Source organism: Aquila chrysaetos, chromosome 12, assembly GCF_900496995.4.
Source record: "Aquila chrysaetos chrysaetos chromosome 12, bAquChr1.4, whole genome shotgun sequence".
Taxonomy (NCBI): Eukaryota; Metazoa; Chordata; class Aves; order Accipitriformes; family Accipitridae; genus Aquila; species Aquila chrysaetos.
This window is the reverse complement of record NC_044015.1, coordinates 28,992,615-29,011,131: the sequence shown is the minus strand read 5'-3', so window position 1 is coordinate 29,011,131 and position 18,517 is coordinate 28,992,615. Positions and strand designations below refer to the sequence as shown.

Here is an 18,517-nt window from a genome sequence, read left to right as displayed (position 1 = left end):
ATGTAAGGAAAACAGAGTTTCAATGAAGATCTGACCCAGAGACTGGAAAACACAGTTTTCCTATAAAAGATGTTCTTTCATTAAAAAGACTATTGTAACCTAAACACTTTATGATATTTTTTTTTTCCAAGGAACTTCTTCAATCTCACTGAGCATGCTGAAGTCATTATATAGTTACTAGAGATGCTTCTTTGTCCACGCAGACTTACTACAGGTTACATTTCTGCAGGAGATTAAAAATGATGTATTAGTAGATAACCTTCTAAAAATACTGTTTTAAGTAATATGTATCTGCATCTTCCCAAACCTGGAAGAACCTATACAACAGCAAAGGAAATACAGCAAATAATTCAGGGCAAATAGTATATAACTATGAGAACTTTTACCACTGTATTTATTTAAATGAAGGGAAATGTCAAAATGTGAAAGCTAGGCACTTCAGTTTATTCACATATTTTACATTCAAAGGACGAACAGATTTCCCCCCCCCCACCACCCCCCCCCCCCCCCCCCCCCCCCACCCCCCCCCCCCCCCCCCCCCCCCCAAAAAAAAAAGACTCCTGTTCTGGTTTCCAAAATTTTTACAGACACATGGAATATACTTAATGAAGCACACCACTGCAATGCATACAATGAAAGCCTTGTGTATATGGGAAAAAGATAAAAAACAAACAAATTTGACCATTACCAAAAGAAGTTTTCCTTTAATATAAATAAAATTCAGAGTAGTGCTTTATTTTAACAGACCACACAACAGTGGGATTTATTAACAACCACATATTTACAGTGCCTCATTGGTAAAAATACCGGGCTTCATCTGAGATCCTAGACACTTCCTGAGAAGGCAATGTGGGCTGAGGATTGGTCAGCACTTCACATAAGCTAGGTGCTAAAAGGGTGAAATTAAAGCATGCTTTTAAAATAAGTAAGATGGCAAAGGTGGAACTGCTGATGCATCGTGTTTATGCCCTGATCTGGCAAAACTTGCACCTCAAGTACTCCCTTTGATTTCAGTAGATCTATGTATGCTCCTAAGTTTAAATGCAGGATAAGTGTTTCAAAACCAGGAGCCTCAGAGGAAGACAACTGCTTGACTCAAAGATACTGTGAGTAGAGAAAACTGCTGTAATTACAATTTTATGTGGTATGGAGGCACACAACCTTGAATTTAAATCCATATTCTTCTGCATGGGTGATTTCTACCACTTTACTTTTAATCTGATCCTACAAGGTCTGGATTCCAAATATCTCTATCAAGTGACAAACTTGTGAAAGCATCTTCTTCCCACAGCCTCCAAAATCATAGTGCCAGTTTAGCAGATCTCAGTGTTTTTGGCAATTAAATAAAATAAGAACCAGTTCTTTGTCAAAGTATTCACAAAATAATCTTTCACTTATAAAATGGCCGTCCCACCATTCTTGTATCAGATCTGACCTCTGCTCTTTAGCTCTAAACAGTTCTTCAGAAGTTATAAAAATAAAGAATTGATTAATATACAAATATATATTTCAGAGTGATAAGAGAAAAATATTAAACAAATTCCTTTTTTAATCTACTTTAAATTAAAAGAAATGTTTTCAAAAGTCTGGGCTGAAGCAGATCTTTATCTATTGACTCTTTAATGGAACCCATTCCCTGCAGATGGCCACATACAACTTAATTTAAGAAGCTCATTACTACAAAAAGACAGCGAACATGTTTCCACTAGCAAAGCAATTCATTAAATCTAGTGTGCCAGTTGGTTTTTGGTATCTTGCTTTCAAGAACTGCCGTCATTTCTAATATTAGAAACAAAACCTAAGTCATGAAAAGTCTTGAGCTTCTTTAGAAATTTGCTTCTTTCCCTGGTCTTCATTAATATTTGTTTTGCAATAATCCAGTTTGTTTTGTGTACTGTTTGTATACAGCATAATATAAATGCTCTGTTTGAGTGCACACGTATGTACAAAACGAGTCAGTAATTCAGTTAAGAGATATGCCACCTCACTGGGTCATTTCATACTTTCACAATACCATATTTTTCTGTAATATCCATAACAACTTCATCTAGGTTGCTCCTTTCTTCCACTGAGATGTTCATGCACGTTTTCCTTCCATTTATCTCAAGCAGCCGAAACAGCAAGGAACATTTTTGAACAACCTATAATACTCTTCCTGAATCTGAAATTAAAATATTGAATTAAAATATGAAATTGATTTATTAATAGGTCTATATGTCTTTAAACTCATTTTGTACTGCTGCTGTCACCAGAAGTTTTAAGGTGGGGCTGCTTTTGACTTTAGGACAGAATACTGAAAAAAGTATCATGTCAGGCTAGTGTGAGTGAATCCTGCTGCTAACTGGAAAGACCGGAAGTGAGTTTTGTTGCACACATTGCGTTATTTCGTCAGGTTAATGGCACTATAACCAGTTTTGACAAAACATGTTTCCATGTTTCATACATTGGTTTTAAAACGGGGACGAAATATGTGAGAAGGTAAAAATTGGACAGAGGTTCTGTCTCCGCTGAAGGCAATGGTAAAATTTCCCCTCTTCCCTCCTCTCCCCCATCGATGGCACAAGGATTTCCTCCCTTGCTCTGACAAAACATTTGCACCGCAACTCTGCTTCAGGGCCGGGGACCTGCCTGTGTAGGTACACGAGGCTGCCCGAGTCGCTCCCCACGGGGAATGGAACACTTACCTTCCTAGACAACACGCAAAGAAATATGAAGATGAACATCCCCTGGAATGCGTTGAAGATTGTAAAAAGATAGGCAGTAACCACAGATCCCTGGACGACGTGGAGGACCCCGAAGATCCAGGTAGCCCCAAGGAGGAACAGGAGAGCAAGAGCACCTCGGGCACAGGACCTGGGCGGGAAGGACACGTGAACAACATGCGGGCGCGTGCTATTTTCCTTCCTTCACCGCTTTGGATGGTGAACGCTGCCTAGGCAATTTTTTCACAGCTGCAAAGCCCTGAGAAGTGCAAATGCATGGGCTGCTCTTTAGGGTGTGCTGTAGCACTGTGACACGAAACAGCTCGCCTAATCACTGCAGGAGAGCAAAGGAGTAAAACTGGAGGGCCTTGAAACACTGGCTTCTTTAATCTTCAGATATGTTTTCTCTGGTGTACTGCAGCACCATATGATTTGATTTAAATCCACTGTTAGTGTAATTCCCCAAGGAAAAACATATGTCTGTTATGAAGCAATCCCCCACTTTTCCTCCTCCCCCTTATCTTCCTTAAAAATAACCCAGAAAAATGTACAATATGCTCTTAGGTCAGTACATGTGTGTGACATCAAAGGGTGCCCAGGCTGCCTCTCAGGTTCACTGCAGAAGATGGTGCCAGTTGTAAAACTAGACTTTCCTTCTTTCTTTCATTCTTTCTCTTTTTAAAAAAAATAAATTGTTTTTAGAACACAAATAGTCTTAAATAGTTCCTGGGTCAGCATATTGATGCTTTAAAATTATAGGAACTGATTGGCTATGATTTTTTTCTTCCAACATGCTGTATAGCCCTGCTCACAGACTTGAGCAAATTACAGCGTGTTGTCTTGGAAATGAAGCCACTGATTACTTTCTTATTCATTCTCAGCCCAGTCATTGCAGGACTTCCTTTGAACAACAGACATTTTTAGCACCGTTCCTCTGAAAATGAATAATTTTCAACTTCATTAAAACCAGCGCACCACATGAAGCTACGAAGGGTGAGGAATAAGAGAAAGTAATCAATCAAACAATTGCTAAATCCTAACTATAAATCTAGTGCAATGCATTGAAACTGCAGGAGTGTTCCTAAGCAACACAAACAGTAAGTTGTTTTCAATGTTCCCTGTAGTACACTTCAGCTTTTCCTGCACAAACGGTTTTCAAGGTCCCTATAAATCAGTTTTAAAGAGAGTGAGTTGATGGAAAAATCATAGCAGCATGCAAAGTAAAAATCCTGGAGAGAATCTTCCACATCCCCCCCAACACCCCAGAAGAAGCACAATGTCCTACTGTAGACTTTTTACAAATAACATGAATGGCTTGATTTTCTTATCACTGAATTACTTGTTACTTCAAGGCAAATATTTTGGTCCCAATTCAGGCATAAGTTTTGAAATCTGGTTTGGCTTGCATAGAGGCTGTGGAAAGTACTTAAGAAAAAGGGACAATTACTTCTTTAACCTTGCCATCAGCCTTTACCGTCTGGTCGTTATAGGCCACTTGTATTCCTCATACACCTCCCCCACAACCCCCGTGTTACTGTACAAGGTATTGCTCAATGGGAATAAAGACTGCAAAATCTACCTCCAAATCTGTATGAGGGGATAACAGAAAAAAAAAAATCTTTTTCTACAAATCTTCCAGAAGATTTAACTGTTGTTTTTGCATACTCACTTTCATTTCTGGCTGTATTTAAACTTACAGAAAGTAGAATTTGTATTAAATGGCAAACTTACCTTATATTTTCATAACAACTAACTTCTGGCTTTAACATTGCAGTGTGTCGAAATACTTTATAAATAATCACTCCGAAAGCCAACAAATTAACCTGAGGGGAGTGAAGAAAGGAACTTTTAGTTCAAACCAGGATGCTTTTGAGTTTCAGTAACCGTTACACATTTAAATGAAACAAATCAGATAAAGTTTCTGTGTATTTGAAACCTACAGAACCCGGTGCCGGGAGGGGAAAAACCCCACCCTTTTCTGATCCACTTCTATTAAAAAAATATGAGCTCTGTAATAAACATTGATCAAACAGGGCTGTAACTCTACCTTATCTCAACAATATCACCACCAACAGTCTGCAAATGTTTATTGATTTTATTGGTAAATGCCTTCGATTTTCTGCTGAGATTTTATTTCTCTAAGTAGAGATGTTTAAGAAAAGAAGAGAAGAAGAAAAGAAAAAAGAAAACAAAAGAAAAGAAAAGAAAAGAAAAGAAAAAAGAGAAAAGAAGAGAAAAGAAGAGAAAAGGGAGACGGAGAAAACCAAAAAAGCCCCTCCCCCCCCCTGGATTTCCTATTGTACTGTATCGTGTAGATCTTGACAAAATGTATGTCTTTTGTTGCTGAATAACATTAATAACATGATATGTTCTGAGGTCTTTGGGGTGTGAAAACTTTCAAGTGGCACAAAAAAACTTTGAGGTTTACATAAAGAATTTTTAAAAAACTAACTTTGGTTGAAAGGCTCCTTGCTGCGCATTCTCTCTTATATTTTATGTTTGTTTCATTGGTGAATAATTTCAATATGTTTTTTTCTTGCCTTCTTTATAATGGCATCACTTTATTTGAGTTTGAAACAGAAAAAAGCAACTAAAAGAAGCAGTTTTGCAAATGATGCACAATTATGGTTCTGAACCTCTGTTTGCTCGGCTAGGCTTCACTGATCTTTCATTTAAATTTATACTGCATTCCTTTAACAATGTGGATGAGTTTGCTTTCTCACTTTTAAAAAAAATTCTTATTTTGCTTTGCAGCATTTAACATCAGAATCTATTAAAAATGTTAGTAAATGAACCAAATTTTAGCTGGATGTCATCCAGATACTCTTTGTAGATCCTTGGTTGCAATCCCTTGGTGGGTTCCTGTGGGCTTCCAGCTGTAGAATGAATAGAATTAATGTCTTCCCCAACTTGTTTCTCCAGAAAGGCTGTGTGGTTTTCCTCCCTCCTTCTTTTTCTTAAAAAAAAAAAAATCCTCCAAAATGAAAACAAAAGGCTGCTGTAGGAGCACAGCATCACTTTAAAAGAATCACTTTCATTTGTTAACGCTTGTTATGTATGTCCTCAGAACATTTTTGTTGTGTCAAGGGGGGAGTATCTGATATTAAATGCAGGCTCTGCTTTAATTAGCTGCATGCTCATACTTTAATACAGCATAATGTATTTACAATTTGGTAAGACAGGAGATAGAGCTGATTAGCAGTTTAGGGAATTAATCCTTCACTGAATACCTTGTATTTGCGCTGATCGTGAGAGCTATTCTGAAGCTCCTTATATTTAAAATTGTAATCTATAATACCTCCTAAACCAGCAATTTTTCAAAGTTAATTATAAGTCAGTCAGCAGTTGTAGGTAATTATATGCAGACTTACTTTTTATCTTATATTTGTTGGTGAATAATATATCAAATAACTTAGTGCACACACTGTAATCTGCATAACCCACGTAATATACTTATTAATCTGAAAAAGGTCGGGTGAAATGTGATCAAAGTACCACTAGCACGGAGAATACGCACCGCTACTTCTTCAGAAACTGCTATCCAGATTGCAGCTCAAACCACGCGACCAACCTTCCTCTCTGCCAGCCCATCACCAGGATCACTAAAGTCAATGAGAGCCTGCCTTTTGCCATTAATAGGCTCTGCAAGAAGCTCTGCGGGCCAACCCCCCTTGTCCTTCGGCCACGTAAACCAGCTGCAGAACTGGAGAGGTTTTGCTGAGCACGGATGGGGCGGGCAACAGGCAGATGTGGGGCCTCGCGGCACCGGACTCCATTTCTCTTTGTCCCAGCGGGGCTTCTTTACACAAATACTATTTACACTGTCTGTTGCACAGGATAATAGGATTTGGCCCTCTGCATTAAAGTAATACCCATTAACTATGATCTTTTCATTCATCAATCCATTCTAATGGGAATAATCTGTACATATCGGGGGAATGGGAGAGGTTAACACTGGCTTCTCGGAGTCAGCTGCCAGAACACAATTATTGTACAATACGTCTCAGGTAGCCTCACAGGAGGTAGTGTTACAGGGTAATGAGGGTGAGCTTAACTTCTGAAATACCCAGTCATTTCCAAGATTTATGAAAGTCTTAAGTCGGTTTTTGCCCCATTTTGAAGCACTCAATTATTAAAAAATATCTATAGCAAAGTACATAGGCTGCCTTTACACAATGTCCAGTGTTTCAAAACAGTAGCTTTTAGGCAACATTGCATTTTTATGTTTTTTTCTTTTCAGCCTAAGCTAGAGTCCTCTGGAACTGCATTTTGTCCTTTGGGGGACAAAATAGGTAACAAAGAAATAGTTGTAACTGTCCTGTGACAGACACAGATATGCAGCAAAACTTGAGGGAAAACAATAACATGAACTCAAGGGTAAATCCAGGAGAAAAAACTAGCCAATGTTAATAACGGTTCAAGTGTGGCTTTTGGAGAAAACTGGTAATCCAACAGGTATCCTAAACTTAACATATTCTGCTTCGACCTGATGCTATGCATATTCTTTGCTATGAACATACCAGTAGCCTCAGCTATTTCTGGGAGATGTAAAGTAAAAAGTTCACGTTGGACGGTTTGACTGAGTAGGAATACTGAGAAGTTGGACTGAGTAGGACTAAAGGGGAAATGGCCTTTATATAACTGATATCCCCAAAGAGCCGTAGGTATTTCAACAAATGGGATGGGAAGTCAAATCACCCAAAATGCCTGGCCAAAGATACAACCACTTAGGACATTTGAATTTGTATCCAAAACTGAGCTTCAAATGAGCAGAAACAGAGGTAGTAGGCTGTAAAAGTCATCCAAAATATAGAAAGGCAGAAGGAATCCTGGATCCCCAAATCTTCCAGCTGGGACAAACTGAGGAACTTCTGCATGAGAGACACTGAAACATCTGCTTCAGCTGCTACTTATAGCCAAACATTGTGTTTTATACTTACTTTGGTTGTAATCGCGTGTTTTCATTTTTGTAATTAAAGCATAATCTTCAGATCTTGTTGAATAAACCTTCAATGACGTTATAATTAAGGCTGCCTTAAGGTGACAGGCAAGGTGAATGAGAATGAAATGGCAAACATAAGGCATGCTGTCTCCAGAGAGAGCAAGATGTGCAGGCAGCTGTGAAACCGAGCTCGGGACAGGCTTTGCACGGGCCTGGGAAGGGCCGGCCTGGGGACTGCTGCTGCCACGTGCCAGCTTTGGGGACAAGGGACCTGTATAATGAGGAGAGCTGCTCTGCAGCTTTGGGCAAACCCAAAGCATGAAATGTTGTGGCATGGCCACAGTTCTATCAAGTGAATAACGACGTTACAGTGTGACACGGCGAGTTCTTGTGCCTTTGTTTTCAGTGTTATTACATGGCTGAGTGGTCAGAGAAACTGCTGCGTGTCCTGAGAGGGGATTCTCGGCAAGTCTAATAGGCTAAAGGGGAATTGCATTGATTCCAAGACCAGAACTGATTTTTTTTTTTTTTATTTAACAAATGACCCCAAACTGCTGTTGGGCAAACAGTGCACTCAGTCCTTACTATTTCACAAAGGAAACCTCTGACTTTCTTCCTGCAAGCCCAATTCTGTGAGATGCTGAGCATCCTCAGCCCTCCCCCTCCCCGAGATTCCATGGGAATCAGGTTTCACTCAGCAAGCTCAGGTACACTACAAGACTAATTTTAATAATTAAACTACTCCTTTTTTTTTTTTTTAAGTGGTTAATCAAAGACAAGGGCTGATATAGGAACAGCCCCTGCTCATAGCATCTCCAGGGAATCATTTCTCCTTAAAGATATTTGTAAAAGTATTTTTAGCTTTCTTAAATTCTACAAACGTTGTGGTATATTTACAAAAAAATGGTAGGAAACTTAAAATACATTTATGTGAAATAGATATTAAATAAGGGCAATTATTAGGATCCCATGAAATCAGGATTCTGTAGATATGGGCAACACATTGATGTATCTGTATAACCCAGGATAGTCTCCAAGGAGCCACAAATCTGGATGAGCTAGGTTTTATTGTACATCCATGGCTTAGTTTAAAGGGAGGATGGTAAGTGTTTGGTGAATCCCTCTTGGGGAGATGACCTGTGTGAAGGGTCACAAGGATTTAGGACTTTGGAGTGACTTCTGGCCCCATTAAACCGATGGCAGAACTGCTGTTAAATGGTAAAACTCCCATTGCCTCCAGCGTTGTCAAGGCTTTACCTCTACACATCATAGAGAGTGGCAGTCTCAAGGGATTCACAGGCAACAGTGAACACTGCTGTGGGTTTCACTCTGCAGATTAGCACTTGCATGTATCATGGACGCACACTGTGGAATAGAGCAGGATAGTGAAATTTTTCCTGCAGCTGTGTTTTGGGGATCTTCATGGTACAGTTCCCATGTTCACAACTGTGACGCTGGTGGGCAAGATACAGCAGGCACACAAGGAAGAGTTCAGAGCTGTCTGGAGCGGTACAAGTCCTAGGATCAGATCTGACCCACAGCTGCAGCAGCTGCCTGGATAATTTCCTCTTGTAAAGAAATTCACAGGAGAGAAAAAGCGATTGCAAATTCAGAGAAATTTCCTGGTGCTTTCCTAATCATCTTGTCAACAATAAGGAGGTTTTGCCAAAGGAATTGGCCTGGGGAGCTCTGTTCAATCAATCACATGTATTTTAGGATAGGATGGGAAAAACTGTGTGTGGTGTTAACCTACCTCCACCTAGAGCTAGGATGGCTTGGTAAATCTGTTTGCAGATTTGCATCCCTCCCTCTGCCTCAATACTACCACGGCTAACTAGCATAGGCTTCTGTAATGAAGGAAACCTGCCCAACAGTGGGCATGGGTAGAGCAAGATACTGCTGCTTTGTCTTCTACTCCTAGCAGCTCTGCGACCCCCCCAACAGAATTTCACCCATCCGCAGTTTGTAGAAGAAAATAATAGAGTTGTATGCATATCAAGACATAATAATATTTACTCAGTTCTTTTTCCTAAGATGAAGATCCAGAAGAGCACTGAGAAACAATCTCATCTATTGTCTAAGCAAATTACAAACTTCTCTGTTGATTACTAACCATATTTTGCAAACTAAGTAATAATATAAAAATGAGCACGTAGGTCCTAAGATGCTACACGTTCCAAGCTGTTGGAGTTCTGCTAATAGCATATTGCTTAGCAACTGCTATATTTAAAATAGGTCCTTAATTCCACTGTTAAATGTACATATTTTACATACTGGAAGAGTAACATAATGTTCTATCCTCAAGTAAATATGATGTTAGTGCTTCACACTGCATGAAACCCTCTCTGTGTAGGTACAGAATGATAGCTATTTTTAGTTGAGCACTGAATGGTATGAAATACACACAATTTAATAAAGCATGCAAAACATCTGCCTGCAAATAAAAATATTTGCACTCATGTTGAAGAGTTGTAGTTTCTTTCATAATTAATTACAATTAAATTGTAAGATACTGAGTGAAGTGATATATCATCATTTTGCCCCATCAAGGTAGCTGACAGCTGTCAAATTTGGCAACTATGAAATCTTTTTTTCCTTCCTCCCCTCCTCCCTCTTTTTCAGAAGGCAAAAGAACACTTGAAAGCTCAGGGGGAAATGGCCCATCTTTCATGGCGGCAGCTCAGTTAGCACCTGGACATCTGCTAAAATGAAACAGATCAGGATGAGAGGCATTCAAGAAAATTTTGTCTGACATTTTTGTGTTGAAAAATGTCAGTTCATTAGCACTAAAAGACATTTACTGTTTTAGACTATACTTTCACCAGGAAAGGCTTCCTGAATAGGATAGCTTTTCTGATTAAGACCAGAAAGGACACTCCTGAACAATGAAAATCCCTGTGGACAGGGCATTTATCCAGGATGTTGGAGACAGGGGCACAATTTTCTCTTGTACTTAATATTCAGACTAGGCTATGACCCTTAGTTTCTCCAGCCCCTGTAGCAGCTATTCGATGCTATTGCTCTGTCAGCCTTGCTGGATCTATTCCGTGCCATATAAATAATTAAATATTCACTGCAGCAGGGAGACCTGGATCTCCCTCACTCCCCAGTTCCTCATCCAGGCCTATCTAAAGAAGACAGTTGTTTTTTTAACAGTAGAGTAATGGTTTAATATGAGACTGAGTTTTTGAGGCTATTTCCAATACACATGTATTTACAGAATGAAAAAGGAATTGGTAATTTCATATATGATATCCTTGTGTAAAAGATACACTCCAGCCTTTCAAAACTTATTAAAACACTTTAAATACCAGCCTTTTAAGGCTCTCTAGTGTTACAAAGAGAAGAAGGTATAAGAAAGAGGCAGCTAATTCTAAAGATTCAGACATAGTAGTTCTGATTCAGTCTGAGCACTTTACATTCAAACTTCAAAAACGAAACCCCCAAATCATTCCCTTTTCCTTTCTTAGTCTCTGTCTCAATAATTGATGAAACCATCTATATGCTGATGTCAGATCTCACAAAAAAGAATGAGAAAATTTCTCCTGCTGCTCTCCTAGGCATATACTTGAATTTTTTACATATATCATATTGAATTTGGCTCTTTCAAAAAATGTCTGAAGTTCAGAGCAGCTGTATCTGTATCATTCTTTACAATGACCCTCATTATGAGTGTTCGAATTAATGAGCTTGTGATGGTCTGAATTCTGCCACAGAGAGCAATACATTTCTGTCTTTCTGGCTATATAGCTAATGGCTGGGTAAAATGACAACATTCAGTGGGTCATCGTTATTTCAGTCAGGGGAGAACGGAATTAAGCTATTAACAATACAACTGTTTAAGCTTCAAAATGAAAATGTATGCTATATTAATTGCATAAAATTGGACACAAGCTGGCAGTCAAACAGTCTGGGTTTTGCTCCTGACTGATTTATCTCATTATCATGTCCCCAGTGAATATACCTTCTTGAATGCTTTAGGTATACAACAGCAGTCTTATCTGGGAATAGAAAATGTAACAAAAACATTAACAAACCCCTTTAGTCTATATTTTGGGGAAATATTTTCAATCATGCAGGATTAGAATTTTATGATTTTAAGATTTTAATAATTTCACTTGTTTTAAAAATTAAAACATAGCTAAATGAGTTTATTTCAAACCCTGTATCAGGAAATACATAATTTTTACATAGGGTTGCTCTTTATATATGAATACTTCAAAGTTGTTCTTTTACATACCTCAGGCTGTAGATTTAGACTCAATTAAATGTTTCCTTTATATTTCTAGAACACTTATAGCAAGCTGTAAATAAATATATAAATAAATAAATGGGGTTTCTATATTTTTCATCAGCGTAAACAGCTTCTCAGACTTCTGGATTCAATGCTGTTTCTTATTGGATTGCAAAGCTAAACACATACTGACCTAAATATTTTTCTTTAACCTCAGTTCTGCAGCCAAGGGCAGGAGGGATGAACCAATAGATCTGTATCTGACCTCAGCCATAAACGTTAGCCCAACTAGATCGAGTGGCAGGACTGGGGTCTATCCTGCTTGCAGTGTAATTAGTTACTAGATTTACTCCTGTCCTTTTCCAAGAAGCTTTTGAGAAGGTGCGTTTACTTGGGAGTTGGTAATGACATAAATCAGGCTGTTTAATGAACTGATTCTGGGTGCATCAAAGACTTCAGACTACCTGTTACACCCCTCCCATGGTTTCTTTGCATAAATGCAAACCTGCATTAGGCTGCATCTGGAGCCTTATGCAGGAGCCCTACAGGAGTATTTTTACCTGGCAAAGAGGAGTGAAATAGTTGTATATTATCTTTTAGCACAACTAGCTTCAGAGAATGGATGAGCTACCAGGAGGGAGGCAGCATCAGGAGCACGACTGAGATGTTGAGTCTGACAGCAGGCTATATTTGCCATTTTGGAGACGTCAGTAGTTGGCAGAAAGCTGTCCATGCCTTCTACAGCTTGCCAAATCCTCTGAAGAATTTGGCCCTTTGCTTTTTAGAAATATTCATAATTTTGCTGTGGATGTGTTCACAAAATCCCATGCTGTGGTTTACGATCTTACCCAAAGCCACAAAAAGCTCTTTCAATGACCAAGTAAGATTTCTGAAAAGAGTATTCACATGCAATTACTACTGTGAATTTAAATTTGCTTCTCTGAATGCCTGCGAGTGATGAATCAAAGGGGCAGTAGAATAGTGGAAGAAAATATGATTTGAGTGAGAAAATATGTAGCGTTGATGTAGTCATTACGTAATTACTAAGAAAGTCCAAAAGACATAATCAGTCTATGTTAAGCATCTAAAGCCAACCTACGGTGTCCTTTCAATGAACAAATTAGGGTAAGCATATGTGTTTATAGTAATTGTGCTTATAGCAAGGCAATGTAAAGAATCACGAAGAGAATATTAAGCAACTGGAAAGAAAAAAAAAAGAACAATTCAGACAGTGTGGCTTTCCTGAAAAAAAAAAAAAAAAAAAAAAAAATCCACTGAGGCTTAATATACATGGATCCTTTAAAACAGTGGGCACAGTTTATCTCACTAGAAAAGAAGGATGCTTGGGACACTTGGGACGTTAACCTGCACCAAGCTGTGGGACATCTCAGGAAATGTGCACAGCCAGCTGGCAACTGCGGGTGCTCTTCTGCTCCCCTTTGGCACCCACCTGTTCTCCCTCACCTGCTCTTTTCTGCTTGCTTCACTATTGACGGCAGCAGACACGCTTGACTTTTCAAGTCTAAGGTCCTTCAGTGAATGTGAGGGGGAACTTCTTCACATGCTTTTTCTTCTAACACTACTAGCTAAGTTGATTAAAAAAAAAAAAACCAAAACCAAACCAAACAACTTTTATATGGAACATCCTTCAAGGACCTTAGTGCCTTCTGTGATGAATTTGTTCCTATGTAACATAAAAGCAACTAATTTTCATGTTGTAGACTAATGGCCACAGCCTCTTTTTCCAAGTCTTTCCAGGGACTTTAGAACAGGGGCTTTAATGACAGAGGGAAGGAAGGAAAAACCTTAATTTCACATGAAAGCCCTGGTCTTCCTGAGAAACTGCCCCCATTGTGTATGGCAGCATGGAAGCTGTGGCTTGGAGATTGAAGCTGGGCCTGTCCACTGAACAGGGCAAGTACTTTCCGACTCAGTGATTATTTAGCACAGCAAGTATTGTTGTTGCTGAACAACACTGAGGTTTGAACTAATCTGGTTCAACCAAAGTTGCATACTCGGTCTTTAATGTCACTATATAATTAATTATCTCCACTTTATCCACGATGGCATAAGAAATGCAATGGACACACCTTTAACTGAAGCAACAGAGGGGCTAATGAAAAGGGGACTATATTCTTTTATAAAGAATAATAAAGCCATTGCTAGTCCCTGTAGGAAATTTATTTCCACTAAAAAGGCAGACTGAGGAGCAAGAGTAGATAAAAAAATGTTTAAAACAGCTATTTTCTGAAAAATGTACAGTAAACGGTACAGAGTATACTTTTCTCATCTATAAAAAGTATAACTAGGCATTTATCACAAATAACCCTTTGGACAAAAAAACCCCCAGAATTTCCAAAGCACAAATATTCACTAAAAAAATGTGAGACGGTGGTATGGTTTGTTGTGATGGAGGTCAGAAGTCAGACAACTTTTTTGATAGTAATCCTTAGAATATCAAGAAATATCAAGAGTAATGAACATGAGCTGCTTCACTGAACGAGTAATAATGTGAAGAAGCCTGAAGAGGCAGTGTGCTTGATTACACCAGTGTGGTGTGATTGACCTCAGAGGGGATGCTTTTTTTTTTCCTCTTTCCTTTTTTTTTTTTTTAAGTGGGAGCAATGGACTGTCAGATCATGGTCAATATTGAAGTCTGGGAAAATGTGAAATTTTAAACTCTGAATATTTACTTTTCTACAAGAAAGATGTTCAGTTTGAATGGCCTAGATTAAGTACATGAAATTTGTGAGTATATGAGAAAACAGCAGAGTAATGGATTTGCCAGGAAATTCTTCTGCATTGATTGCAGCAGTATTACTAATCCTGAATCAACCTAAATGTACAGAACTGAGCAAGTATTAGAGCTGTCCAATAAGATCTGATGAATGCACTATTCCATTAATTTTACCTTTTTTGTTGAATAAATTATTTGACAAATAATGGTAAAATTCATCAAATAAATTATCTGATGAATATATTTTTTAAGTAATCGACTAGCTCTAATGAATATGCAGGCAGTTCCTTAATGAAAAGCATTACTCTACTGTTAGCCTGCTTTCATCACTCATATGTCACTTTTTTTTTGTATTTTGCAACTGCAATCTGTATATTTTATTCATTTACCCATTCATTTATACAGGGGAAGTTCAAAACAGTATGGTTAATCAATCACTGCAATTCTTAGAATATATTTGCTTTACGGTTGATTATTCATTACATTTATTACATACAGGAATGCTTAATAAAAAGAACTTGGCTTTTCTGAGGACACCTCTCCCAAGAACTATTCTTGGCTTATATGTTCCAAGTCAAGTTTACAAGGATGCTCTGAAAATTGCAGGGTCCATTTATAAGCCATTTTTGTAGTTGCAAACACTACAATTACCAATTGTTTCAAGAAACTGGAGCTTGAAGCCAAGCCAGACACCTTCAAGGTCCCCGAAAACACACATTAGAGGAGTAAACCACGGAAGAGCGTACAGAAGCCACCTTCTCACTGAACACTGCTAGGATGTTTGGATAAAAGCCACAGAGAGGATTATTTGGATGATGTTCAATTTTGGAAATGTTCCAACCTCAAAGAGCAAGTCTGTATTTTGTTATTACAGAGGTGATCTCAGCAAATGATACTGAGAGATTTATACTGTTAAACAGCAAATTGCACCTGTTACTGTTACACGTCACACTTCTGAGTGCTGGTTCCTCACAGAGGTATGCCAATTCATTGCGGCACTGACAGTGGGTACAACAGTCAAGCCTGCATGACTCTGTCATACTGCAAAGGTGCAAACCATGTTATCATGGGTGACTCTGAACTTGGTGCATGAAGCTCAACCGAACAGATTCAATGGGAGAAGGTTGTGGGAGAGAGGTATATTAGAAGGGTTGCCTATAGCTGCACTTGGAGTAGCAGCGATTCTCTTCCAATTTTTCCTTTTAATGGCTTGTAGACTTTCATAAGTACAGCATTAATAGTCTTTGCCCAGCCCTTCCAAACGATGTCATTTCTACTGCCAGTTGGACAGCTAATATATAGCTGTCCCTCACAATAGGTACAAGTGGAGGGACTTATCCTGCGTCCACAGAGTTTAAAAGATAAAGTTTCCAAAACCGTCAGTGATACAGAATAAAGCCCTTACATAGGTCTGCTCCCACTCAACACAGAGCGAGCTGTGAAGCCAGAGGTGGGGAAAGCCATGTAGAAGTCCTCCACAAAGGGAAGAAGTTTGTTATTGGTTGACATTACATACTCATCAAAACCGCAGCCACATTACCCTGCAGACAAACGGTTATTTCCATTCTACACACTTCTTATTACAGGGAGATTATTATTATAAGAGTGTATTACAAAAGAAAAGAAAATGTTCTAGGGATTTTTTTTTTTTTTTTTCATTTTCATACCTTTTATCTCTGGAGCTTATATTTGTATTTGCCTCAATCAGGCATGGGTTGTGGTGTGTGTGAATGTTTGTCCCTTAAAGCTTGTGATAAACTCACTTTTCTATTAAAAAGTTTAAATACTTGTTATAAAAAATTTCTCCATACTTGTATGCTTTGATCTAATCTACTGCATAGTTTTAGCTAAAATGGTTGTGGTTCTAAAGATTACAAGTATTAGGAGGAAGAAATAAGTTGTAGAAATTATCTTCAGCTTGCAGCTTGCTTTACAAAGGTTTAAAATGCCCTTTCTTTGCTAACTCCATCTAAAGAGCTTCTGACCCACTCCTTTTCATGTACAGTCGCCAATCTAATAATAATAATAATAATTTTTAGATGGGATCAATAAGGCCATTGCTTTTCACCTAGGAATTCTAATAGAACCTTAGTATTAATAAGCAAACATCTTCAGAAGTAGTTTTTCTGCTTAGGCAATCAGAGGAGAACTTAGTTTGTACTCCTGATAAACACTTGAGCTCCCTATGCTTCACTATTACTGCAGATTTAAAGTCCAAGGATGTGTTTGAAACAACATTCCCTGAGACAGAAAATCCAATGGTACAGAACCAGTTCTGTTGTTTGTCATTTACATGCTGTCTCAAAGGCATATTACAGGTTAATCCAAACCACAAATATTCTGGGTCCCCATTCACAGAAACTGAAGGCACCATTTGCGTACATGGGCATTTGTACTGATAATGAGTTTAATGTTTTTGTGCAAGAATCAGATTTGTAGTGAGCAGATCTCAAGAGATTTGGTATCCAAACTCTCCAGGCTATCTTGGAAAGCCTGCAAACTCAATGCTATTAGTGGACGAAGCCCAGGATTAAAGGTAAGCCTGAAGCTGCCAGATTTTGCAGCTTTCTATATAAGGGTTGTGGTGCCCTATCTGGTTATCCCAGAACAAAAATTATATTTCCTTTTCAGAGTCATTAATTAGTAATTTTTTTCTTTTTCTTTTTTTTTTTTTTTTGCTTTAATTAGCTGTGGGCAGAATGGAAATCTTGGAAAGAGATCAGCTCCTGTAATTAAAAGGACTTTCTGAGTGGCACTACTTTGGAAAGGGTTTAATCTTTGTTATGGTGGTGCCCGTGCAGTATGCTCAACAGGAAGACTGGACAATGGAAACAGAATTACCACCACCACCATGCCTTCCACAGCGCAGACATCCAACGCCAACTTCACCTTCTAGAGTCAGTGCCTATTTTCATAAGGTTTTCCATATTTTCCTTAGACAATAACCTGGACAGAGTGCGAGCAAATTTCCTAGCTCCTGCACTCTTTGAAAACACCCCTCCTGCAGTTCAGGCTTCAATTTGCTATCACCCCATGAAAACAAGCTGTCCAAGCGTTCAAAAAAAATCACACAGCAGATGAAGCAGCTTGCTGAAAATGGGTTGCCTTTCCTCCCAGGTCTAGTAGTGCATGATTATGAACAGGCAATAATAGAGGTATGCAAATACTGTGAAAACAAGTCATCACAAAATACTTCGATAACACACAAAAAATAGCAAAACAACCACAGGGCTACTTGCTGTCCAGCTACAGCTCCTTTGTGTGACTTCACTTAGGCAAAGGAGTGGGAGAAAAAAAGAAACTGTCTGGCTGCTATCCTCATCCGTAGGAGGACTGCATTGGTGCATAAGGCCTGTATCAACTTCTATCACCTCCTCTTTTTCTTTTAATTTGCAGGGATTGCTGGAAGATCTGGAGTGCTCAAAGAATGGCTACGGGCCTGAGCCAGCTTGCAGGATTTGCCTCTGCGGCCAGCTAGACTTATATCAAAGCCACTGCAGACCTGCTCTGCCTCTGCACTGTGTACCTAAGATCCCGCATCAGGCACAGCTCAGCTGGAGCTGAAAACAAGGTTACAGAAGCATAAATTTAGGGCATTTTGTGTATTTTGAGAATGCGGTTTTCCTGTGCTAACAGTGCAGTGATACATCACTGCCCATAAATCTTCACCTGAAGGCAGATGAGGAACAGGAATGACAGCAACAACAAAAAAATCCCCACCCTGCTGCCTTCTTGGAAGAAGGAGATAAGGTCCGAAGAGGAAATAGGAAATTGCCAACTTAAACCTAAGAATTGTAAGAATGTCCTAGTAAGGGCTGGTCTCTCCCCATGATTTTATTTTACCGTAGTAACCTGTCAGCCGTGAGGGCCATCTGACCCCAGAAGCAACGAGCCAAGGGAGG

At 38.9% G+C, this 18,517-nt stretch overlaps 1 protein-coding gene across 3 annotated transcripts in view; it reads right to left on the bottom strand.

Annotated features, from left to right (window-relative positions):
- Positions 1 to 538: 538 nt before the first annotated feature.
- ADGRL4 (adhesion G protein-coupled receptor L4) overlaps positions 539 to 18,517 on the bottom strand; it is a 76,992-nt gene continuing 59,013 nt past the window's right edge. For all 3 annotated transcript variants that reach the window (XM_030033590.2, XM_030033592.2, XM_030033589.2), the window contains 3 exons: positions 4,434 to 4,525; positions 2,685 to 2,853; positions 539 to 2,161 (listed from right to left, as the gene is read on the bottom strand). In XM_030033590.2, coding sequence (XP_029889450.1) covers positions 2,099 to 2,161; positions 2,685 to 2,853; positions 4,434 to 4,525 — 324 coding nt within the window. In that variant the 3' untranslated portion in view covers positions 539 to 2,098. The remainder of the gene's footprint in view (positions 2,162 to 2,684; positions 2,854 to 4,433; positions 4,526 to 18,517) is intronic.